Source organism: Dendrobates tinctorius, unplaced genomic scaffold, assembly GCF_039654945.1.
Source record: "Dendrobates tinctorius isolate UK_male_01 unplaced genomic scaffold, ASM3965494v1 ptg000196l, whole genome shotgun sequence".
NCBI classification, from domain to species: domain Eukaryota; kingdom Metazoa; phylum Chordata; class Amphibia; order Anura; family Dendrobatidae; genus Dendrobates; species Dendrobates tinctorius.
This window is the reverse complement of record NW_027361863.1, coordinates 1,889,516-1,914,675: the sequence shown is the minus strand read 5'-3', so window position 1 is coordinate 1,914,675 and position 25,160 is coordinate 1,889,516. Positions and strand designations below refer to the sequence as shown.

Genomic DNA, 25,160 nt, shown 5'->3' with positions numbered 1-25,160 from the left:
CTCCCTAGGACGGTCTTTCCTCCCCATTCACTGGCAGCTTGTGACGCCGTTTGCCAACCTCCTCGGCTGTGGAGCAGTGTTCCGCGAACACACTGTTTAGGGTCGGTGGTCGACGCAGGAGTCAGCCCTGCCGATCAACGTTCTCGAGATACGAGCGATTTATCTGTCTCTCGTTCACTGGGAGAGACTTCTCAGGGGCCTGACTATCCAGATTCAGACAGACAATGCCACAGCGGTGGCATATGTCAACAGCCAAGGGGGGGACACGGAGTGTCTCAGCCCTGGCAGAGGTGTCCAAGATTCTTCATTGGGCAGAGGTTTCAGTCCCGGCTATATCCGCGGTGCACATTACTGGCGTGGACAACTGGACCGCCGATTTTCTCAGCCGCGAGGGTCTTGCGGCGGGAGAGTGGTCCCTACATCCGGAGGTATTTCTTCAGCTTTGCCGTCGTTGGGGAACCCCAGACGTAGATCTGCTAGCTTCTCTCCTCAATAGGAAAGTCCCACAGATTGTATCCAGGGCTCGAGATCCCCTCGCAGTGGGCGCCGACGCTCTGGCCATTCCTTGGTCGCAGTTCGAGCTCCCCTACCTGTTCCCTCCCCTGCCTCTTCTTCCCAGGTTGTTGAAGGAAATCAAGGCGGAAGGAATTCCAGTCATCCTCATTGCCCCGAATTGGCCCAGAAGGTCTTGGTTCGCGGACGCCATTAACCTTCTCGCTGGCGCCCCCCGGAAGCTTCCAGACAGGGCAGATCTGCTGTCTCAAGGTTCGATTTGCCACCCCAATTCTCGGCCTCTCAATTTAACGGCGTGGCTGTTGAGACCGAGGTTTTGAAACGATCAGGCTTTTCGGATCGAGTTATTCAGACCATGATCCGGGCCAGAAAGCCATCGTCTTCCAAAATTTATTACCGTACTTGGAAGGCCTATTTCACTTGGTGCGAGGCCAACGACATTCCGCCCATGCGTTTTTCGCTCCCTTCTGTCCTGGCGTTTCTTCAGGCAGGGCTTGATGCAGGCCTTGCCCTCAGCTCTTTAAAAGGTCAAGTTTCGGCGCTGTCCGTTTTATTTCAGAAGACGTTGGCCTCCCGTCCTCAGGTCAAAACCTTCCTTCAAGGTGTGGCTCATGCGGCTCCTCTGTACCGAGCGCCCGTAGATCCTTGGGATCTTAATTTGGTTCTCAAGGTTCTGCAAGGTCCTCCCTTTGAACCTCTCAGGGAAGTTTCCCTATCTCTCCTTTCATGGAAAGTAGCCTTCCTAGTAACCATCACCTCCATCCGGTGCGTGTCGGAATTGGCGGCCCTCTCTTGCCGCTCTCCTGTCTTGGTACTCTACCAGGACAAGGTAGTTCTGCAGTCTCCGCCCTCTTTCCTTCCTAAGGTGGTGTCAGCTTTCCACCTGAATGAGGACATTGTTCTCCCGTCATTTTGTCCGGGTCTAGCTCACCCTCGGGAGCGGTCCTTGAACAAGCTGGACTTGGTCAGGGCGATGAAGGTGTACCTAGCTAGGACGACCCCTTTGCGGAAGACAGACTCTCTCTTCGTCATTCCAGATGGGGCGCGGAAAGGTCACCCGGCTTCCAAAGCTACTATTGCTCGCTGGATCAGATCGGCAATTTTGGAGGCCTTCCGGGTTAAGCATCGAGCACACTCTACCCGGGCAGTGGGTGCTTCCTGGGCGGTACGCCACAGAGCCTCTGCGCTGCAGCTTTGCAAAGCTGCATCCTGGTCATCGGTTCACACGTTTGTGAAAATTCTACAAAGTCCACACCTACGCTTCGGCAGACGCCAGCCTAGGTAGAAGGATTCTGCAGCGGTGGTGAGTCCACTGGCCTGATGGAAGTTTTTTCCCACCCCAGGGACTGCTTTGGGACGTCCCATGGTCTCTGTGTCCCCCAATAAGGCGAACGAGAAAACAGGATTTTTGGGTTGCTTACCGTAAAATCTGTTTCTCGGAGCCTTCATTGGGGGACACAGCACCCTCCCATGTTCTACAACTCCTGTTCTTACTTTGGTTGATTGGTTACAGTTGAGTTCTGTTTTCACTCTATTCTGTTACTTCTCCTACTGCTTTCTCACTAACTGAGGAGTTCCCTGCCGGTCGGTGGGGTGTACACTGCGGAGGAGGAGCTAACCATTTTTTGTGCATAGGGTCAGCCTCCTAGTGGCAGCAGCGTACACCCATGGTCTCTGTGTCCCCCAATGAAGGCTCCGAGAAACAGATTTTACGGTAAGCAAACCAAAAATCCTGTTTTTTTTCCTCCTCCTCCCTTCCCCTCAACCCTCATATAAATTAGGCCTGGCAGCAATATGTCCGAAAAGGGTAAATCGCATACGTTACTTTATGCCGCATGCATTTCTTGTGGGGATAGATTTCCACGAGCCAGAAGCCTGTGACTCCAAACGCGCCCAGGAGCCCTCCCCTGCGACTGTAGCCAAGGTGTCCCCGGAGTGGGCCCTATCTCTGTCACAGTCAATGGTGTCGCTTACGAGAGCAATCGAGTCCCTTCTTGCCCCAGATAGAGGCAGGGAAAATGGCTCGCCGGCCTTAGAGGGAACCTCCACCTCACAAAAGCCTCCGGGCTGCAGGGGCCGCTCTCACTCCAGGCAGACCCAGAGGAAATGAATCCACACGGTGTCGCCCAGTGCATCCGGTGCCTTGGCATCTGTAAGCTCTGCTTCTCGCTCTCCGTCACCAGTGGTTGATAGCGAGCAGACCTCAGATTGCGACTCAGACGAGCCCCTTGACCTGGACACTCCAGGGTCAGGTGAAAGAGTGGACAGCCTCATAGAAGCCGTCAATCAGACCCTGGGGATTGAGGATGATCCCGCAGCGACTACGGGGCATAAAGTGGCATTTAAGCGAGTGAAGCGCCCGCAGAGAATTTTTTCCTCTCACCCGGAGTTTGAGGACATAGTGCAGCGGCACAGAGAACGTCCAGACTGGCGTTTCTCGGGTCAAAAGGCACTCGAAACAAGGTATCAGTTGGGGATCCTCCGGTTTCGCGCCTAGCCATTAAGACCCTATCTGTCCCTAGGGTTTCCTCAATTAAGGATCCCACGGATCGCCTTATAGAGAGCTTAGCTCGCTCAGTATATGAGGCATCAGGGTCAGCGCTTGCTCCCTCATTCACAGCAACTTGGGTAGCCAAGGCTATGATATCATGGTAAGAAACATTAAACAAGGTCGCGCAGGAGCAGGATCTACCTGCAGAGATTTCTGAGGTCGCAGGTCAGATGGCGATGACCGGAGACTATGTAATCAATGCGTTTTGGGATGCGGACAATTGCTCGGCACTTGCTGCCGCTAATGCAATTTCTGTCAGAAGAGCCCTATGGTTAAGGACATGGCGAGCTGATCCTACTTCTAAGAAGTCCTTGACTTCCCTGCCTTATCAGTGCGGCCACCTATTTGGGGAGAAGTTGGATCAACTTATCTCCGACTCCACAGGAGGAAAGAACTGGTTTCTCCCTCAACAAAAGGGCAAAACGCTTTTTCGTCACCCGTTTTCAGGCACGTTTTTGGGCCTTTCGCAACCCCGGGTGGACTACAGTGGCCAATTCCGCCGCCTCAGGCCGCCCCAACCAGGATAGGGAGCGGCAGGTCTCATATAGAGCCAACCCATTGGGGAGAATGCATACTGAGCAGCCCAGATCAAGGGGATCCAGATCCGAAAGATCGTCAGCCGAATGACTCGAGGCCTTTACCAGACGACTATGGGATGGAGGAAGTGTGATGGGTATATGGGCACTCGACTATGGGATGGAGGATATGTATGATGGGTATATGGGCACAGGCCTATGGGATGGTGGATATGTATGATGGGTATATGGGCACAGGACTATGGGATGGAGGATAATTATAATTTGCTATAACTAACCACAGTTAGTTACTATGCCCGGGCAGCGCCGGGCTCTTCAGCTAGTACATACATACACACACTTGAGCTTTATATCATCTTTATATAATAGATAATGCTTCGTAGTCCCTCTGTGCATCATGTTGCATCTTAGTGCTTCAGTGCCTCTGTACCTCAGGGTGAATCATTAGTGTGTTATAGTGCCTCTGTCCTGCATAGTACCTTGGGTGTTGTGGCTTTGTGCCTTTTGCCTCTGGCTATGGACCTCCGGCTTAGACCTTCTGACATGTGCCTTGTTGCGTGGCTGCACCTTGTATCGTTGGCCTACCACTTTACATTTTGTCTCGGGGCCCCAACTCCGGTTATAGAGTCCTTGTGTTTCAGGCCCAGATCCAGCTTCTGTTGCTTCATTCTTTGCAACCGAGCTTAGCCAGACAGACAGCCGGGCTTTATTTGGCCTAGTAATTTTAGCCTTTCTTCTGTTTGGGACGGAACTCTCAGGTGAGCTACTGCCTTGAGTGCTATAGGCAAGTCTCTTTCACAGTTAACGTTAATGGGAGTCTTGCGTCTTTTGGATTTATCCTATAAAGGGACATACTACTGCTCTGGAGCAGGAAATCCCTTGAAGTGGAAGGAAAGAATCCTTTCAGACTCCACAGGCGGCAATTGGACTAGTTTCCTTGATCAACATCCAGTAGACAGATTCTTGTCCCATAAGTCTGTTGTATTATGTTTGCCAGGGACGGCATCACTGTCTTTTGTACCTTGTGGCAAATCAGCAGTACTGCGTTATGTTGCAGAGAATCTCCTACCTGCTGCTTGAACAGCAGTCAGGGCTCCTAAGGTAAGAGAAGATGTATCCAGGACTCTTAGGCTGTGTGCCCATGTTGGGTTTTTTAAGCGTTGCCGCTGCAGAAACGCTTAAACGCTAACAAAACTCACCCCATGCAATCCTATGGGATTCCGCAGTTGCTGTGCCAATGCTGCAGATTTTTCCGCTCGGAATCGCATAGCGGAAAATCCACAGCATGTCCATTAATTTTGCGGAATCGCAGCGATTCCGCCACCATAGGATTGCATTGAAATGCTCACTTTACGCATGTGGCTATGCCTACCATGCATAAAGTGACGCCTTCATGTGTGGATGGTACCCGGGGTCTGGAGGAGAGGAGACTCTCCCCCATGCCCTGGGTACCTTATTCCTGTAAAAATATAATTAAAATAAAAAATAGGGATATACTTACCCTCTGTCGACCCCCGGAGTCCTCAGCAGAGCTGCCGGCAAGTTCCCAGGCGTGCTTTGTGAGAATGACCTTTGTCACGTTGCGATCGCGTGACCGCTAACATCACAAGTCATTCTCGCAAAGCACACCTGGTAACGGAACTTGCTGGCAGCGCCATTGAGGACCGGGATGGCCACTGAGGAAATCGGAGGGGGGGGGCCGCCATATATTTTTATTTTTTTTTTATTTTTTTGACATTGTGTCTTTTACTATTGATGCTGCATAGGCAGCATCAATAGTAAATAGTTGGTCACACTTGTCAAGCAGCGCACTAAAGGTCCATCAATTAGTTCCATGAAAAGTCTAGGAGACATTACTTGTCAGACGGCGTTCTTCCTTAGTTTCAATAATATCCAACCCTTATTTGAAGTTTAGACATCTGTGGATTCAGAATAGACATGATCTCCTGGATGAGTAATGTATTCCAGTGCTCTGCCATTATCCATGTACTAACTGTTATTGGTTTGATCTTCCAGTAGTGCAGGGTCTCTGTTTTGCAGGTTTCCTTGTATGGTAAGCTGGTCTCTAATCGAGGTTAAATCTGAGCCCAGGAGGACCGATGAAGGAAAAGTCCTGTGTTGTTAAGCACAAGCAGCCGATTACTGGTCTGTACAGTCCTCATTGTATTGCGGCTGTGGCTATCACCATACTTTTGCTGGGCAATAAGGTTTTTTTAAACCTATTCTGGGGCTGCGGTGTTTGTTTATATGTATCTATCACAATAACTATAATTCACTTTGGTTCATTATTGGTATTGGGGTACAACAGGTGTGTTTCACTCTCTGTTTCTGCAGCATATCTTGTTTACCACATTCATACTGAAATTGGCCATTTATAAACATATATCAGACACTCATTACGGTGGTTATCTTTGCGGATATCTTTAGATATGTATATATCTTTCAGATCGTTTTCTATATCTAGCCTGGTTCTTGCCTGGGTCGTTGGTCCTTGGGCTTCTGTACCCACCCTGGGACCTTTACTTTGGTATTCTCCATGGTGCTGTCCGGAGGGACGTAATGGAAAAAGGGAATTGGACCTACCGCTAATTCTGTTTCCAGGTAGTCCCTTAGGACAGAACCATTAATTCCCTCCCTTATGTTTGTCTTTAGGCTTCCACAGTATCGATCGTTCATCCATCGGGTTGCCATGGATCGAGATTGAGATGGAGACGTTAAATGGTCTTGCATACACGTTTGTAAGGTCGCGTGTAGACCATTTCCTACCATCCTTCTGTGGTACTTTGAAAAAACACTGGAGGGTGGAGGTGGGAGGGGCCTTTTAACCTCTCTGTGAGCCTATCGTGCTATAAAGCAAGGAAGGACTACCTCCATGGTGCTGTGGATGGATACCATGTTTTGGCATAGGTGGTTTCCTTCATTGGAGACTGCCCTTCCCGTGGTTGTTCCTTCCCGGTGAAAGACCTGGCTAGTCATTGCTTGCGTTGAGAAACATGTAATGGTGTCTCCGCGGCTTCTGTTTTGCATGTTTTACATATTTCCCATTAGGGATGGGGCAATGCTCTAGAATCACTGCGTTGAGAAACACGTGATGGTGTCTCCGCAGTGCATGATGTTGATCTCCATGAGGTCAATCATCCTCATTTTTCATACACAATACCTCCATGGTGCTGTCCTGAGGGACTACCTGGAAACAGAATTACCGGTAGGTCTAATTCCCTTTTTCCCACACATGTGCGACTGAGACAGCAGTGTGATGTCACCCATATCGCCCACTCTCGGACCTGCAAGGTAGGACCTAATCACCTGTCACCTTCACGGGGGTTCAGGGTGATTCCCGGTGGCTGGTCCTGGCCTTTTCCCCACCTCTCTCCTCAGAGAGACCTGTTAGGAAGACGGTGGTCACCTGTGGTGGCCTTCCCCCTTCAGGTAAAGGGTTGACGCCGTCTTCTGCACCGTCTGGAGACTGTGCGGGATGGAGGATTTCTCGTACCAGTGACCCTCATCCACCCGGGGGCTCCTGATGGCATCCTCATCAGTGAAGGGGACCAGGAACTCGTCTTATATGCATGTATGATCCCCTCCCCGGGAAGCGTTACTGCCCCTTCACACGTTGGACAGGGTGGCTGTATGGTAGTAATCCTCGCACATCTGCGGCCATTTTTTCCTGGCCGCGGCTCCTCCCGGCTTTTCTCTGGCCAGTTGCTACGCGTTTTTTAAATCTCGCGCTCTTTTCTTCCCGTGAAGGAAGCAGCTAGACATCCTTTAGCCAAGACCTTGTCGGTAGATGGACAGAGTCCGCTAATGTCGACCTGCAGGTTTCTCGCCTGTCTTCCAAAACAGTCTGGTCTCTGCCGAACGGTGCATCTTGTAAGGACTCTAGGGATAGACAGATTGAATCCTTCACTAAGTCAGCCTTTGAAGCATCTGGCGCCTCCCTCTGCCCCATTTTTGCCTCCACCTGGGTGGCAGAGTTCATGTCTGCCTGGGTAAGAATGCTTTGTCAGGGTATCCTAGCGGAAGCCCCTCTGGATGAGCTGGCCGATTTGGCAGACCAGATTGCCCATGCTGGCAAATGTCTTCTGACAGCCTCCTTGGATGCGGCTGGTTGTTCTGCCAGGGCTACAAGCAACATTACGCCGCATTCTCTGGTTGAAAGCATGGAATGCAGATCCACCATCTAAGAAGTCCCTTACTAATCTTTCCTTCTAATGCTCTAGACTGATCCTAAGCTGGATCAAATAATTTCTGATGAAACCGGTGGGAAGAGCACTTCTCTTCCCCCAAACCAGACCTAAGCGTCTTTTTAATAGGAAGCGGTTGCTCCAATTCCGTTCCTTTCGGCCCTTTTCTTCTTCAGGGACTTCCTCCAGCAGGACCACTCTTCCGCCAAAGGGGAAAGGAAGAGGCAGCCTAGTCTTTCAAACCTGTACCTCACGGCCAAAGGGTCGTTCCCCCAAGTCCTCTGGGTCCCGCGCCAACAGATTCTGCTCGGCGATTCTCTCTAGAGTGGTAGGCCGGCTTCTTCTCTTTCGGGATGCCTGGTTGTCTGTGGTTGACGACACTTGGGTCAAATAGTGAACAAAAACGACTAACCCCCCCCCCCCCCCCCCCCCCCCCGGAAGACTTTTTTTTTTTTTTTTTTTTTTTTTTTTTTCAGTCTCGTTCTCCATGACCCCAGTCTCAGGCCCCAGGTATTCTTCAGACTGTTTTACTCCAGTCTTTCATGTCCCGAAGAGAGACCGAGCTCTCCGTCGGATTTTGGACCTCAAAGCGGTTGAACCGTCACTTCCTGATGGAGTCCTTATGTTCGGTAAACGCCTCCGTGGACCTGGGAGAATTTCTTTGCTCTGTAGACATTCAGGATGCTTATCTCCTCATTCTTGTTTGTGTTCAGCATCAGAGATTCTTTCGGTTGTGATCCAGAAGGATGACTATTAGTTCTCGGCTCTTCCCTTTGGCCTGGCCTCTGCTCCCAGAGTATTCACGAAGGTCATGGCAGCGGTCATGACCATCCTTCGGTCCAAGGGGATTCTCATAATCCCTTACTTGGACAATCTTCTTCTGATCAAAGAGCTGTCCCGCCGAGACTGCGACCAGAGTCTTCAGATCACCTTGGACACTCTGGTCTGTCTTGGCTGTATAGTCAACAGGGAGAAGTCCTCCCTGATCTGAGAGCAGCACCTGGTATTTCTGGGCATGAGGTTCAATATGATCCAAGCTCATGTCTTCTTTCCAAGGGAGAAGTTCTCCTCTTTTTGCCAGGGGATCCACGCTCTACGACGACCAGCTCCTCTCCCCGTACGGTTCTGCATGAGAGTTTTGCGGAAGATTATTGCTGCCATGGAGGCTGTGCCCTTTGCCCAGCTCCATACCCGTCCCCTTCAGCTGGTCCTCTTGTCTGTTTGGGACAAGAGGACTGTTCCCTGGACCAACCCATTATTCTGCCTCTCAGGGTGAGGCAGTCCCTGACTTGGTGGACGCTATCTGCCTCTGTCTTGCGCGGAAAGTCCTTCCTCTCTCTCCGGTGGCGGGTCACCGACGCCAGTCTCCTCGCTTGGGGAGTTGTTTTTCTTCATCACACAGCGCAGGGTCGCTGGAACTCCCAAGAAGCTGCTCTCCCCATCAATCTCCTGGAGATCTAATCAATTTTCTTGGCTCTTTGCCGCTGATAGACCCTCCTCGCAGGCCATTCGTTCCGCATACAGTCGAACCAGGCCACTGCCGTGGCTTGCATAAACCATCAAGGCAGGACTCGTAGCAAACAAGTTGTGGTGGAGGTAGCAAGGATTCTGCTATAGGTGGAGCATCATGTTCCCGCCAAATCAGTAGTGCACATTCCAGGGGTGGATAATTGGGCAGCCGATTTTCTGAGTCTGCAGGGTCTCGGATTGGACAAGTAGTCTCTCAGCCCTGCAGATTTCAACCAGATATGCCAGAGATGGGGCACACCGGACATCGACCTGATGGCGTCTCAAATAAACCACAAGGTTCCTCAGTTCGTAGCCAGGTCTTGAGATCCGCTAGCCATCCGCTTCGATTCTCTAGTAATCCCGTGGTCCCAATTCCAGCTCCTTTTCCTCCTCCTCCCCTTGATACTGAGAGTCGTGAAAAAGATGAAGGCAGAAGGGATTCCCATAATCCTGAGAGCTCTAGACTGGCCAAGAAGTGCTGGGTACACAGAGCTGGTGAACATGCTCATGGATGCGCTCTGGAGGCTTCCAAACTGTCCAGATCTTCTCACAAGCCACCCTCTTCCAGCAGAGTTCACAGTCTCTGAATTTAAGGGCATGGCCGTTGAGGCCACAGTCCTGAAGGAGGCTGGTTTTTCCCATCATGTCATTCAGACCATGAATAGGGAGAGAAGACCAGCATCCTCACAGATACTGGAAGGCCTTCTTTTGGTGGAGTGAGGACAACATCTTGGTCCCTATGTCTTTTTCCCTTCCTTCCATCCTGGGTTTTCTACAGGCCTCGGCTTTACAGATTTGTAAGGTCACGACCTGGTCATCTTTGCACACCTTCGAGGTTTTACAGGGTTCATACCTGGCCTGGGAAGGAAGGTGCTGCAGGCAGTGGTTATGCAGTGGCCGACCTAAGTCTGTTTTCTTTGCATTCTTTCTGTTTCCCACCTTTGGGACTACTTTTGGGACATTGCATGGGTTACCTGTGTCCCCCAATGAAGCGATAAAAGAGGGATTTTTGATACTCACCGTAAAATCTTTCTTGGAGTCTTCATTGGGGGACATGGCATCCTCCCTAACTATTTGTACCTCTTTTGGGCATATGTGCCTTTCTTGTTGGGTTGGTACATATGTTGAGTTTTGGTTGCTTCTCTTACTGCTTTAAAGGGCATGTCACACTAAGAGATATCGCTATAACTAGTGACGTTATAGCGATATTGCTAGCGATATCGCTGTGTCTGATACTTAACTACGACCGGCTCTCCCGCTGGTTATCGCTGATCGTGCGAGAACGTTCAGGACTGTTTCTCGTCGTCAGCTTCCTGCGGCGCTTCCTGCTGTGAGGACGAGCGACGCGTGGAGCCGGGCGGGAGGACGCAGGATCGCCTGGTGTGACAGGTAAGTAGCGATCCCCGTCCCCAGCGATGTCGCTAGTGAGATCTGCCTGTGTGGCAGCTCACTAGCGACCACTTAGCGATGTACCAGCGATCCTGACCGCGTCATATCGCTGGTCGGGATCGCTGGTACATCGCTAAGTGTGACAGTACCTTAACACTAACTGAGGTGCTTTGTGAATTTTGCTAATTCGCCCTAATTCTCTTAAGAGGAATGTGTCAGTAGTCTTGTTGTGAATGATTTCTGGTTTTATGAAGGTGAATCTTCCAGAGAGGCTTTCTATGCTATGCAAGGAAATATAAGAGAAGCAATTCAAAGGGGGGAAGTTATTTTTTAGGGATTATTTTATGTTTTCGATATGATTTATTTTGCTCTAAAATGACATACTACTTAATATGATGTATATAATCAATGTGATAGCCTGTAATGTCAGGGGCTTGGGCGAAGTGGTCAAGAGACATGCTGTGTTTTCTTGGATCCAACAGTTTCAGGCTGCTGTTATTTGTCTTTCCGAAACTCACATGACCCGTAAGACTCAGATTTCTAGGAGGTCATTGGTGAGTCCAGAGTACCGTTCTGTTTTTATATTCATGCCAGTAGATCCTCTGCCCCATTCTCCAATAGTGGAACAATTTAAGTTACAAATTGTACAAATTTAGATACTTAGGAATAAGTGTCAGTATGAAGCCTAAAGAATATGGAACATTAAGAGTAGATCCTTTTGTTAGATAAATTTAGAACTAAAGTTAACGCATGATCCAAACTCCTGCCTTTAGTTATAGGTAGTGGAAATCTTCTCAAGATGATCCATATGCCACAGTTATGTGTTACTTGGTGCTCTTTGTTGGCTTTTTCCCCTCCCCCCCCCCCCCCCTTCATAATCTGGGAATTAGGGGCGTAAACAGCATGCTCGAATAAAGCTGCAAACTCTCCAACGTAATAAGAATGAGGGTGGACCATTCCTGATCCATGGCTGTTTATTATTTCATCCCTATTGCAACACCTCCACGGATGGGGAAGTAGAGATGACATGGGCAAGTTGGGTGCTCTTGTTTTACAGAATATGAAATGGGCCTCACCTCTGTCTTCTGGTCTGGGATTTCTACCGAAGAGAATCCTCTTACCCGAACGTTGGCGTTAATGTATAAAATGTAGGACAGAGGAAAGAAACTTGTGGGTATTAAGCGATTCACTATGGCGTAATCACAATTTGGATGAGGTTGCAAAGTAAGGATTTTTCTGATCGGGAGTGAAAAGGGATCTGGTTTATAGAACAATTATTTACAAATTGTCTTTAACAGTTTTCAACAGTTTCAAGAGGAATTCAATTTATCGCATAACACTTTTTTTTTTTTTTTTACCAATACCAACCAATCTGACATGATCTTTCAGTTCATTCGGGTCTCATAGATCTTGACATACAACATCATCCCCTAGTAGATAATTCATAAAAAGAGAGCTGATCCAGCACTTCGAATAGAATGCAAAATTTTTATTCCATCAGGAAAACCATGATTCAAGGGAAAATCCACATTCCGACATGGATAAATGTATCATCTGAGAAAAAAAATTCCAAAGTCCTGGTTCACGCGTTTCGAAGTGATACTTGTTATTCATAATCTGAATGAAATAAGACGCATCACTTTGAAACGCGTCAACCAGGATTTTGAATTTTTTTTTTTTTTTTCTCTTGGAACTTACTCCTCAGATGATATATTTATCCATTTTATAATGTGTATTTTCCCTTAAATCATGTTTTTAGTGATGGAAAAAGAGTTTTCTTTATCGCCTTATTGGGGGACACAGAATACCATGGGTGTATGCTGCTGCTGCTAGGGGGCTGACACTATGCAAAACAAGAAAATTAGCTCCTCCCCGGCAGTATTCACCCACCGACAGGCACTAGGCACCTCAGTTTGTGCTTAGTGTCTGTAGGAGGCGGACCGGGATCTTCCCAGATCCGCAATTAACCTTTTCTTTCCTTAGGTGTTCTAGGAACTTTTTAATTCTCTTGTCTTTTGTTTTGCAGATTCAAGTCGGGGAAACAGGGTGAAAGTTCACTCTGCTTTCCCATATCAGGCGGCTGAGCGAGCAGTGTGGTGATCCCACATCGCAACTCTCAGTACGCTGGCAGGACCTTGTCCCATATCACCTCCGGGTGCTATGGGATGCGGACAGGTGGCTAGTCCTTGCCAAAATCCCCCTCCTCACCCCTCTCTCGGGACAGGGCTGAGAGGAAGACGGCGATCGCAAGATTCCCCTCGCCATCAAGAGGTTAATGCCGTCTTCTACAGAAAGCGGGTACAGAGGACAGCGGCCAGCGACTTGCCACTACCCTTGTGAGAGGTCCCTGTGGTTATCCTCTTCAGGGACTTCAGGTAGGTGCCTGAACGATCCCTCCAGCCCGCAGCATCCCCAAGAGGCACATTGGTGGGTAACTGGACATCACCAGGCTATTTGAATTTCCCGCCCCTCTCCCAGCCTGACGGGCGCCGCTCTCACCAGCCGCGCGCCTCTCCACTCATATTAAAGGGCTGAATACAGGGATTTTATCTCCCTGTTTTCATAGCTGGCCATGGTTTTCCACAGTTCTCCTGCGCGCCAGTACCTCCATTACAGGGACTTTATCTTCTCCTTCCTGGGCGATTTAATCACGGGGCTGCGGTGCTGACTTTCACTTTCACTTTCAGTTCTGCTCCCGCTCTCGGGGCGCCTCCTCCTCCTTCTGAGCGCGCTTTCCTCGCGCCTTTTTTAGCCCATCACAGGGCTCCTCGTCCCCTTCCTTCATGTCAGCTCCAATTGCGGCTCAGCCGCTAAGCTCCGCCCACCGCTCACCTCATCAAGCATTTCCTGTTTCTTCGGTCCTGCCTTTCTGCGCTGCTTGGGGGACACTTCAGCGTTTCTGCTGCTCGCCGGAACTAGGTAGGCTCTGCTCTTGCAGAGATATTAGCCCTCCTCCGCAGTTCTTTCCCCAATTTCCGCGGCCATTCAGCGCAGTTTTCCTTATGCCCAACCCTGCAGGGGAGCTCTGTTTCAGGCCCACCGCTACTCATTACGCCTGTGCGCGCTGTAAAAGGAAGTGGGCTTCGGGTCAGCCATCTCCTTTCTGCCCGTCCTGCAGTCCTTCAGCTATGTCGGCCTCTCAGGAGCACACAGATTCCCGTGATGGGGGCACTTCTCCTCTCCCAGAATGGGCCGTAGCTATGTCTCAGTCGGTATCCGATCTGACCAAAGTCTCTCAGTCCCTGGTCCAGGTCCTAGAACGTTTGCCTCAGCTATCTTCAGCCACCGCTGCTCCGACCGCCTCTCAGGGTGAGTCGTCCGCTCCTGACCGCGACCTTCAGAGGGACAGGCCGAATAGGATGTCCAGGAAGCGTCTCCTATCAGGCTCGTCTTCCAGTTCGCTAGGCCCGTCTGCTTCACCCAGGTGTCCGTCTCCTTCAGTGGACGACCTTAGGTCAGACGACGATCCACAATCAGGATCTAGTTCAGAAGCAGATGACATGTCTAAAACACGAAGTATGGTCGATAGTCTTCTTTCAGCTATTTTCCAAACCCTGGAGATTAAGCAGGACAAGCCCCTTCCTCAGGAATGTTCTGTTCCATTTAAACGTTCAAAACCTCCATCTAAAACTTTTCCAAACCACCACGAGTTTGATACTACTCTAGACAAACATTGGGAGCACCCTGAGCAACGCTTTTCGGGCCGCAGGTATTTGGATGTTCTGTACCCATTTGAGGCTGATTTGCTTTCTAAATGGACCAAAGCCCCTGAAGTGGACCCTTCCGTTTCTCGCATAGCCTCTAAGACAGTTCTGTCCCTTCCAGACGGTGCATCGCTTAAGGATCCGACGGACAGGCAGTTAGAATCTCTGGCGAAGTCTATCTTTGAGGCCTCCGGTGCCTCCCTCTGCCCTATTTTCGCCTCCTCCTGGGTAGCTAAAGTCATTTCGGCTTGGGCAAAAATTCTTCGCAGGGGCATCTTAGCGGCAGCTCCCCAGGACGAGCTGGCAGATCTAGCAGATCAAATTAATCACGCGGGTAAATACCTTATAGCCGCCTCCTTAGATGCGGCCGGTTGTGTAGCTAGGGCTAACAGCAATATAGTAGCTGTACGCCGAGTTCTTTGGTTAAAGTCATGGAATGCGGATACCACCTCGAAAAAGTCGCTCACCAATCTGCCCTTCCATGGTTCTAGGCTCTTTGGGGCCAAGCTGGATCAAATAATTTCCGATGCCACTGGGGGTAAAAGTACTTCTCTCCCCCAGTTTCGACCAAGACGCATTTTTAATAGAAAGGGTTTTCGGCACTTTAGGCCTTTTCGTCCGTTCTCGTCCACAGAGTGATCTGTCCAGCAAGAGCGTCCTTCCGCTTCTAGGGAGCGAGAGCAGAAGAAACCTTCTTACAAGCCCGCTCCCCGCTGGAGATCTAGAGGACAATACTCCAGGTCCTCAGGTGCCCGTTCCGGTAGGTTTGCCTCCAAGTGACGGGGCACCCCCACCTGGAAGTTTTTCCAGGGTGGGAGGCAGACTTTCCTTTTTCGTGGACGCTTGGCTGTCGGTTGTCAACGACGCTTGGGTCAGGGAACTCATCGCATCCGGTTACAAGATCGAATTTTCTTCCCCGCCAGACAGGCGTTTTTTCCTGTCTCGTCCTCCAAGACAACGGTCCCACATTCCAGGATTCTTTCAGGCCGTCTCCTCCCTTCTTTCCGCCGGAGTGATTGTTCCCGTTCCCTCAGACGAACGGTTTTCAGGGTTCTACTCAAATCTCTTCGTAGTCCCGAAGAAAGACGGTTCCCTGCGGCCAATCCTGGACCTCAAATTGCTCAATCGCCACGTGAAGATTCTTCACTTCAAAATGGAGTCTCTTCGATCGGTGATAGCCTCAATGGAACCCGGAGAATTCCTCTGCTCTGTGGACATACAGGATGCCTATCTTCACATCCCTGTTTGCTTGCAGCATCAGAAATATCTCAGGTTTGCGATTCAGGACAATCATTACCAGTTCACGGCTCTCCCTTTCGGCCTAGCCTCCGCTCCCCGTGTTTTCACGAAAGTGATGGCGACGGTCATGGCCATCCTTCGATCCAGAGGGATTCTCATCATTCCTTATCTGGACGATCTCTTAATCAAGGGCTCGTCCTGTCAAGACTGTCTCCTAAGTCTACAGATAACCCTGGATACTCTCGACCGTCTCGGATGGTTAGTCAACAAAGAAAAGTCCGTCCTCAGCCCCACTCAGCGTCTGACCTTTTTAGGCATGGAGTTCGACACGAACCTGGCCCGGGTGTTTCTTCCGAGGGGAAAAATTTGCGGCTCTGTTCAAAGGGATTCGAGCGCTCAAACGGCCAGCGCCCATTCCCCTTCGATTCTGCATGAAAGTTCTGGGGAAGATGGTAGCTTCCTTGGAAGCAGTGCCCTTTGCACAGTTTCACCTTCGTCCTCTTCAGCTGTCCCTCCTTTCAGCCTGGGACAAGACGACGAGGTCCTTAGACCGGCCAATTCTTCTCCCCCTCAAAGTGAGGCAATCCCTCACTTGGTGGACGATGTCTACATCAGTCCTCCAGGGGAGGTCCTTCCTCCCGCTTCGGTGGCAAGTCATCACCACCGACGCCAGCCTCCTGGGTTGGGGAGCGGTTTTTCATCAGAGGACGGCTCAAGGACACTGGAACCCTCAGGAAGCTCTTCTTCCTATCAATCTGCTCGAGATCAGAGCAATCTTTCTGGCCCTTCATCGCTGGCAACCCCTTCTCGTCAGCAAGCCGATCCGCATTCAGCCGGACAACGCCACGGCTGTGACGTACATAAACCATCAGGGCGGCACGCGCAGCCACCAAGTCATGTCAGAAGTGGCCAGGATTCTGCGCTGGGCGGAACGTTGCGTCCCAGCAATCTCCGCCGTGCACATTCCAGGGGTGGAAAACTGGGCAGCCGACTTTCTGAGTCGTCAAGGCCTAACGAATGGTCTCTCCATCCCTCAGTCTTCGATCAGATATGCGAGCGCTGGGGTTCTCCGGACGTCGACCTCATGGCATCTCGGATGAACCACAAAGTTCCGCGCTTCGTAGCCAGGTCCAGGGACCCTCTAGCCGTCGCTTGCGATGCCCTAGTAATTCCGTGGTCCCAGTTCCAACTCCCTTATCTTTTTCCACCTCTTGCCTTGATCCCAAGAGTGGTCAAGAAGATAAAATTGGAAGGCGTTCCAGTAATTCTTGTGGCTCCAGACTGGTCGAGACGGCCTTGGTATGCGGAACTGGTGAACATGCTCGCGGACGTTCCCTGAACACTTCCAGTCCGTCCGGATCTTCTCTCGCAAGGCCCCCTTTACCACGAGAATTCTCGGTCTCTGAATTTAACGGCATGGCCGTTGAGGCCGCAATCCTAAGAGAATCAGGTTTTTCCTGCCAGGTGATTCAGACGATGATCAAAGCCAGGAAGCCAGCCTCTTCCCGCATTTACCACAGGTGTTGGAAGGCTTTTTTCCGTTGGTGCGACGATAAAAAAGTTTTTCCAATGGCTTTTTCCATTCCGTCCATACTGGGTTTTCTCCAGTCTGGCTTAGATTCGGGTCTGTCTCTCAGTACCCTGAAGGGCCAGGTTTCTGCCTTGTCTATCCTCTTTCAAAGAGGGCTGGCTTCCTTACCGCAGGTTAAGACGTTCCTTCAAGGAGTCGCTCATGTGGCTCCTCCTCATCATTCACCAATAGATCCGTGGGATCTCAATCTCGTTCTTGGCGCTCTCCAAAAGGCGCCGTTTGAGCCCATCCAGGACATTCCTTTTGTCACTTTTGTCATGGAAGGTGACCTTATTGATCGCCATTACATCCATCAGAAGAGTTTCTGAGTTAGCGGCCTTGTCATGCCGTTCTCCTTATCTGGTGCTCCATCAGGATAAAGTCGTCCTCAGGCCCGTTCCTTCCTTCCTGCCAAAGGTGGTTTCCTCCTTTCACATCAACGAGGATATCGTTCTTCCATCGTTTTGTCCGGCTCCTTCTCACCCTCTTGAGAGGTCACTCCACAAGCTGGATGTTGTTAGAGCCTTGCGTGTCTACCTCGCTAGGACCGCTTCACTTCGTCAATCCGATTCATTGCTGGTCATCTCTGAAGGTCACAGGAAGGGGCTTCCGGCATCCAAATCCACGATCGCTCGCTGGATTCGTTCTACCATTCAGGAAGCATACCGACTTCAGGAAAAACGGCCCCCTCCGGGAGTGAGAGCTCACTCCACCCGGGCTGTGGCAGCTTCGTGGGCCGTTCGACACCAGGCTTCGGCTCTGCAACTTTGCAGGGCCGCGACCTGGTCGTCCTTGCACACAATTGCGAGGTTCTACAGGGTTCATACCCAGGCCTCGTCTGATGCAGTTGTTGGTAGGAATGTTCTGCAGGCGGCGGTTGTGCACCGGCCGACCTAAGCCTTTCCTGTTCTTTTGTTCCTTATTGCTGTTCCCGCCCTTGGGACTGCTTTGGAACGTCCCATGGTATTCTGTGTCCCCCAATAAGGCGATAAAGAGAGATGGATTTTTGGTTCTTACCGTGAAATCTCTTTCTTGGAGCCTTCATTGGGGGACACAGCACCCTCCCTTTTAAATTGTACCGTGTTGGGTCTTTGAGTCCCCTGTTGGGTTGGTACATATGTTTAGAGAGTTTCCGTTGCTTCTCCTACTGCTTTCTCACCAACTGAGGTGCCTAGTGCCTGTCGGTGGGTGTATACTGCCAGGGAGGAGCTAATTTTCTTGTTTTGCATAGTGTCAGCCTCCTAGCAGCAGCAGCATACACCCATGGTATTCTGTGTCCCCCAATGAAGGCTCCAAGAAAGAGATTTTACGGTAAGAACCAAAAATCCATCTTTTTGCATTCTTTTCGAAGTGCTGAATCAACTCTCTTCTTTTTATGGTCTGCCTTTCCTTGGATTTGGGGTCCTGTGCACTCGTGGATGGGTGAGCTGATCACACTTTCCTGTGTTTTTTTTTTTTTTTTTCTTCTTCCCATCCCTAATAGATAATATTGCTTCTACAGGTCATACAAAGTGTTTTAATTTTTACAATATATAAGTGCCTATTGTCATTCCAACTGGATAATCACCCTGACAATTAGAGGTGGCGGATGTAGGCCCTATTTTCATGAAGCAATGGAGAGAGATTCTAGAAACTGTTGTCAAATTATCTCCCTGTGAGGCCCAAACGCTCTCTACTAGATTTAATTCACAGAGTATACAAATCTCCAAGCTTTTTACACAAGCTAGGGTATTTTGCATCATAGCGATATCCTACATGTGAAATTGATGAGGCACATTTGATGCATATAATGTGGGAATGCAGAGAGAGGCCCATTTTGGAACAAGGTCATCTATTTGATGGGAAGGGTGTTTGGAGTTAAATTAACAGATCCCCGTGTAAGTATATTGGAATTATTTGAAGATGGAGTGGATCCAGACTTGCCCCCTTTCATAGGTATCTCTCATCTTAGTTCAAGCACATAAACTTCTTTCATTTTGTTATACACACAATCTCTATCTATGGGAGAACTACAACGAAAGATAAGGAATAGACTATATCATAAACGTAACTTCGCCAGTTTGAAAAGCTATGGAGTCCTTGGTTGGATACTCCAGGGTTGTCCACAAAACTTCTAATTAAAGATTAGAATATTTATGATTCTATCCCTTAATTGTTAGTCCTCCTTTTCTTTTTCCTTCTTCTCCCCTTCTATGAATTTTATACTCCATTATTCTAGAACTGCTCTGAAAATGAAAATGAAAATGGGCCTCTCTGGAAAGTTGGGCTTTGGGTTTAGGGGGGCTAGGGAATTTGAAGTTGACTTACTTTGTTTTATACTATGGAATTATATCATTTATGTTATTTGAAGGATGGAAAATTTGTATTTGAAGTTTTATTAAATCAAATCTTATTTATTGAAAATCAGCTGAGAAGAGCTTAGAAAAAAGTATTTTTTTTTCATACAATATCTATTGTCCAATGTGAAAACATGGAGATCATTGTGCTGGGTCAGTATTTCAGTACTTGGATCACAGATTGTGTATGACATTGGGTCATCATAGGTGTTTTTTTTTTTTTTTTTTCCTATCTGTTGGTGTGATTATTTTTATTTGTGAATTGTGTCCCCTCTTTATTACAGGTGAACACAAGGGAAGATGTTGAGGATCTATGTCGCCTAAATAAGTTGATTGATTTGATCATCCCCCGTGGCTCTTCTCAGCTGGTCAGAGATATTCAGAACGCAGCTAAGGGAATACCTGTCATGGGCCACAGTGAGGGCATATGTCATGTGTATGTGGACAGTGAAGCCAGTGTGGAGAAAGTCACTAGGATTGGTAAGTACAGAAGACAACAACCTGCAGTAGATCTGATGAGACAATAAAAAAGACAATAAAAAGGGTTGTGTCATTAAACATTTATAGCATATCCACAGTAAATATGACATGCAACTAACGGACCTCTATATGTCTGAGACCCTCACCAATCTCCAAAATAAGGGTACCCTCTCGTGTCTACGCGGCACACCACACCCCTCTAAAACATGAGTGTTTTCTGGTTGGCCAGAGGATTGTCCTTTTGACACCTATTCCCAATACCAGATTGAGACTGCACTGGGAGGAAGACTAACTTATCCTTATGACTCCCCCGACTGGCCTAAAGGGGGTTCGTGGTCTTATCGCAAGGGCACAGCTGCAGAGACCCCCACAGACACTGTCCTCTGCCTCCACTCTGGAGGGGTTACTGGTTTCCGGGCTCACCTCCCTCTTTCATGCTGGAGTACTAGCCTCGCCGGGGGGGGTTCCTTATAGGGGGTTACCTTTTTTCTGTCCTGCCACAGCAGGGAATCCTCCTCTCGCGGTCTTCCTCTATCCTGGGTCCTCTGCTCGGACGATCATTTTAATCTAATTTCTTAATCACCGACGACCGTTTTCATAGCATCGCGCTGGCTTTCTCCTCGCACGGCAGCCAATCTGAGTGCTGCTTCTTCAGGGGTGTCGACTCGATAGGCATTCCTCACCCCCTCCTCTATTCGGTGCCATTTTCTGCAGGACACTGCCTGCTCTGCAGCGTTTACGGGAACAAGTTCACCTTCAGGACTGAGTAAGCTCTGCCATGCCACACACAGTCCTGCACTCCTCAGCAGTCTCCTCTCCCCTGTGCAATGTCTAATTCTAGGGAGACCTGCCCCCCCCTTTCTCCGTGGTACTTCATTTTGCTTGTTCCTCCTGCAAGAGGACACTGCCCTTAGGTCAACAGGTAGCCCCCTGCTCTGAATGCAAGCCATCCCATGATGCTGACTTGCCAGGACCCCCTGCACTGCCCAGAAAGACAGTTCACCCCCTTCCTCAGAGTGGGCGGCTGCACTTTCAAAATCTGTTGCTGACCTAACTAAGGTATCCCTGACCTTGGTTTCAGTCATGGAGCGTCTGCCGAACACGGCAGTGAACGCCAGTGCTCTGAGCATTGCCAGGGACGGTTCTAGTTCATCCCACTTCCCTATTCTTTCCATCTTGACAGACTGCGCAGTATTCAAAAAGTGGACTCTCTTCTCTTCCTCTGGATCTCCATCAATGTCAACATCCTCCGGGATGGCCAATGCCTCTTGCTTCCCCTTCCCGGGGACCCATATCTCTCATGGGTCCAACGTCCACTCTGTCGGATTCGGACCATGATTACAATCAATCCTTCAAACTGCGGGATGTGATGGACAGTCTGATGTTGGCCATCAATCAGACCCTCAATGTCAGGGACCAGAACTCCCATACTTCAGAGTTCACTGTATCCTTCAAGAAGTTGAAACTCCTTCCCGGGTGTTATGCAACCATAAGGAATTTTATGCTGTATTTGCTCAGGAGTGAGAGCATCCAGAAAAAACGCTTTCAGAAAAGAAAATGTATTGCAATCCTGTATCCTTTTCCCCCTGACCTGCTCAAACTGTTGGCTGAGTTTCCCGTTGTGTACCTTACGGTCTCTCAGCTGTCCTCCAACACAATCCTCCCTCTTTCGGATGGCGCCTCACTGAAGGACCCTACCGACAGACAAATCCATAGCCAAGTCTATCTTCAAGGTCATGGGAGCATCACTCTGTCCTTATTTGGGTCTCCAAATCAGTTTCCACCTGAGCCAAGCCTCTTCGTCAAGGCATACTCTCAAGGGCCCCACTCGAAGAACTAGCAAACCTCACGGACCAGATTGCCCACGGATAAAATATTTCCTTACTGCAACCCTCGACTCTGCAGGCTGCTTTGCTCAGGCCTCCATCAACATTGTGGCCATTTGCAGTGTTCTAAGGCTCAAGGATGCTGCACTCAAAAATTCCCTCCCCAGGGTCTACCCCTATTTTGATCCAGGTTAGATCAGATTGTCACAGATGCGACAGGAGGAAAGAGTACCTCCCTTGGCAGAGGCCCAAATGTCCTCACACCAGAAAATGCACACTGCATTTTCACTCCTTTTGCCAATTTTCAGACTCTGGGACATCCAACCATCGAGACCGTTCCCCTTCACTTCAAGAAAAGAGGAGACCTTCATTTAAGCAGATGCCTTCTTGGTTGCCCAATCAAACCCCACCAGTCCAGACATAACATATTTTCCTCTGAATGACTGGTCATTCCCATCTGGGGAGAGTGAGGTTGTCTCCACCGGTTACAACATATTTTTTTTCTTCCATTTCGCACTCCCGCTTTTTCGAGTCCCGGCCCCCAAGGGATCCCTCACTGGTTCCTGGTTTTTTTTTTTTTTTTTTTTTTTTTTTTCTTTCAGGCCATTACTTTTCTCCTCCAGTCTGGAGTCATAATTCCCGTTCCCTCTCAAGATGGCATCTCAGATTTCTACTCAAACCTTTTTGTGATCCCAAAAAGGATGGCTCTGTCTATTCGATTCTACAACTCAAACTCCTGAACAATCGTTTGCGGATCTGACGCTTCAGGATTGCGTCCCTTCATTTAGTAATTGCCTCCATGGAGCCCGCAGAGTTTCTATGTGTGGTATACATCCAGAATGCCTACCTCCTGTCACGGTTCCACCCCTGGATGCAGTTACTGACAGCATGGCCATCCAGTCTGGTACAGGAGCGTGCTGAGTTGTCAATCTGTGACTGGGAGGCACCGGCTGTCTCAGGTGTTCACTATCCTGGGTACTATGCCTACTTAACTGAGCATCTTCTCTCAGACCACTGCCAGACGTATATTCATCTTATGAGGTTTGTGCTTTGTGTTCCGTGTGCCTTGAGTTCTATATGCTTGATCTGTTGCCTGACCTTGGACTTCGTTCTCACCATCCTCCTGTTTAACCCCTTCAGCTTTGATCCGTTATCCTCCCGATACTCTGACCTCAGAACGTTACCTGACTACGCTTTTGTCTCTTCCTTCTGTTTATGACGTACCCTCCTGGCTTCTAACCTTGGACTTCCTGAAGACTCTGACTCACGGCTTAGCCGTGAGAAGTGACTAGCGTCACACCTCCACATATCCATCTGTGCAGCACAGCAAAGATTACTCCGCTTTGCAGTTCAGGACTCTCGCTTCAAATTCATGGTGCTTCCCTTCGGTTTAGTGTTGGCCATGAGAGTTTTCACGAAGGTCATAGCAGCTTTCATGGCCCTCTTTTGTCCCAGGGAAATTCTAGCTATCCTCTACCTGGATGATCTTCTAACAAGGCTCCGTCCTATCGGGACTGTTGCAAGTGTCTCCAAGTGACGCTCAACACGCTATCCCGTCAGGGTTGGCTCATCAACACAGCAAAGTCTACTCTGATCCCGGCCCAGTGCTTATTTTTTTTTTTTTTAGGCAAGTTCTACATTACCGCGCAAGCAAGGGTCCTTCTGAAAAGGTCGTCTCCCTTCTCTGGTTTTGCTCTGTCATCCCCATTGCCCTGTCCACTTCGAGTTGGTGTGAGACTGCTGGGAAAGTTGGTTGCCGCTATGGAAGCAGTTCACGTGGACATTACAATGGCTCAGACCTTATTTTTTTGTATAGACATGATATCTGAAAATGCTCTAAACTGAGCAAAGGTAATTATGAAGGGAGGAGGGAGGTGAGCTGTGACATCCCCTATTGTAAATGCTGGGTCCTGTATTATCAGTCACTGTAGAGGAGAAGGAGTTGAGCTATGATGGATCCTGTTACCTACTGTATATAGGGGTGTTGTCATAGCTTTCCTCCTGTATAATGGCTATCTCCTACTGTGAATGGTGGATTCTGTTATCTACTGTATATAGAGGTGATATCAGTAATTGTACAGGAGGAGGAGGTGAGCTCTGACATCACCTATTGTGAATGGTGGATCCTGTGTTATCAGCCTTCGTAATCCCTGTCCGTGATTATAATGAGACTGCTGAAAAGTCTTCTGTGCAGAACAGGAACGCGTTCCCTTTCTTTACAATTTTGATGTAAAAACATGCATGCTTTACAGAGTTTTTTTCCCTTTTATAATTTTTTTATCATTTTAGTTCGAGATTCAAAGTGTGAGTATCCTGCTGCCTGCAATGCTATGGAGACTCTGCTCATCCACCGAGACGTCCTGAGAACACCGCTGTTTGACCAAATCATTGACATGCTGAGAGTGGAGCAGGTGATCAGTAACTCCTATTGGAGCTTTCCATTAATTGCAATATCACAATATCCATCGTCCATTTTATTTATTTAAAGGCTTACCCCCCTTCATTTATTTTGGATGTATACTATATATGGCATAAATGTCTGAAGTGGGAATACCCCTTTAATAGCATTCATTTATGCCTACCATTAGGAATCATATTGCTGTTTGATTTGTACATTGAAAGTACAGAATTAGTGTTCCAGGGATTTTCCCCTCTATACTCAGGATATGATTGTTGTCACCCCCAGTGATTACTATAGTGGGAGTCTTCGATCCCGTTTCTATGTGACCCCCGGTAAAGAGAACCTTGAATGGTGTCAAAATGTACGGCACTAATGGAAACAGCAAGTGCAGCTTTTCCTTTGTTTCCATCAGCCCCAATGAACATTAAAGTTTGTTGGCTTTTCCAAAAAATGTCTGTTTCCGAAATTCCTATGGACTCTTAAATAAAGCCACCTCTCCATTTGCGCCCCTCCTGTATGAGGCCATTGCTGCTGGCTGTTTTGCCTTGTGGAATGAAGTCAAGTGACTCTTCGTAGATGATTGTCCCAGAGATTGAACTTGTGCTTGTAACTTATCCATTTATGGGGAAAGTACAGGAAAAAAAATCCTTAAATCAATTATTACTACGTGCAGGTAAAAATCCACGCTGGTCCAAAGTTTGCCTCCTACTTGACCTTTAGCCCCTCGGAAGTAAAATCCCTGCGGTCAGAATATGGAGATCTGGAGTGCTGCATTGAAGTGGTGGATGGCGTCGAAGATGCGATTGAACATATCCACAAATATGGCAGCTCCCATACGGACGCCATCATCACGGAGAATGGTGAGTCTCCTGCCCCGTTCTGTCGTGTTGGCCTTATTTGATTTGAGTAACAGCGATCTCTA

At 49.0% G+C, this 25,160-nt stretch overlaps 1 protein-coding gene across 4 annotated transcripts in view; it reads left to right on the top strand.

Annotated features, from left to right (window-relative positions):
- ALDH18A1 (aldehyde dehydrogenase 18 family member A1) overlaps positions 1 to 25,160 on the top strand; it is a 57,618-nt gene that overhangs the window by 26,534 nt on the left and 5,924 nt on the right. For all 4 annotated transcript variants that reach the window (XM_073552783.1, XM_073552782.1, XM_073552781.1 and 1 more), the window contains 3 exons: positions 19,816 to 20,011; positions 24,127 to 24,248; positions 24,912 to 25,098. In XM_073552783.1, the coding sequence (XP_073408884.1) occupies positions 19,816 to 20,011; positions 24,127 to 24,248; positions 24,912 to 25,098 (505 nt within the window). The remainder of the gene's footprint in view (positions 1 to 19,815; positions 20,012 to 24,126; positions 24,249 to 24,911; positions 25,099 to 25,160) is intronic.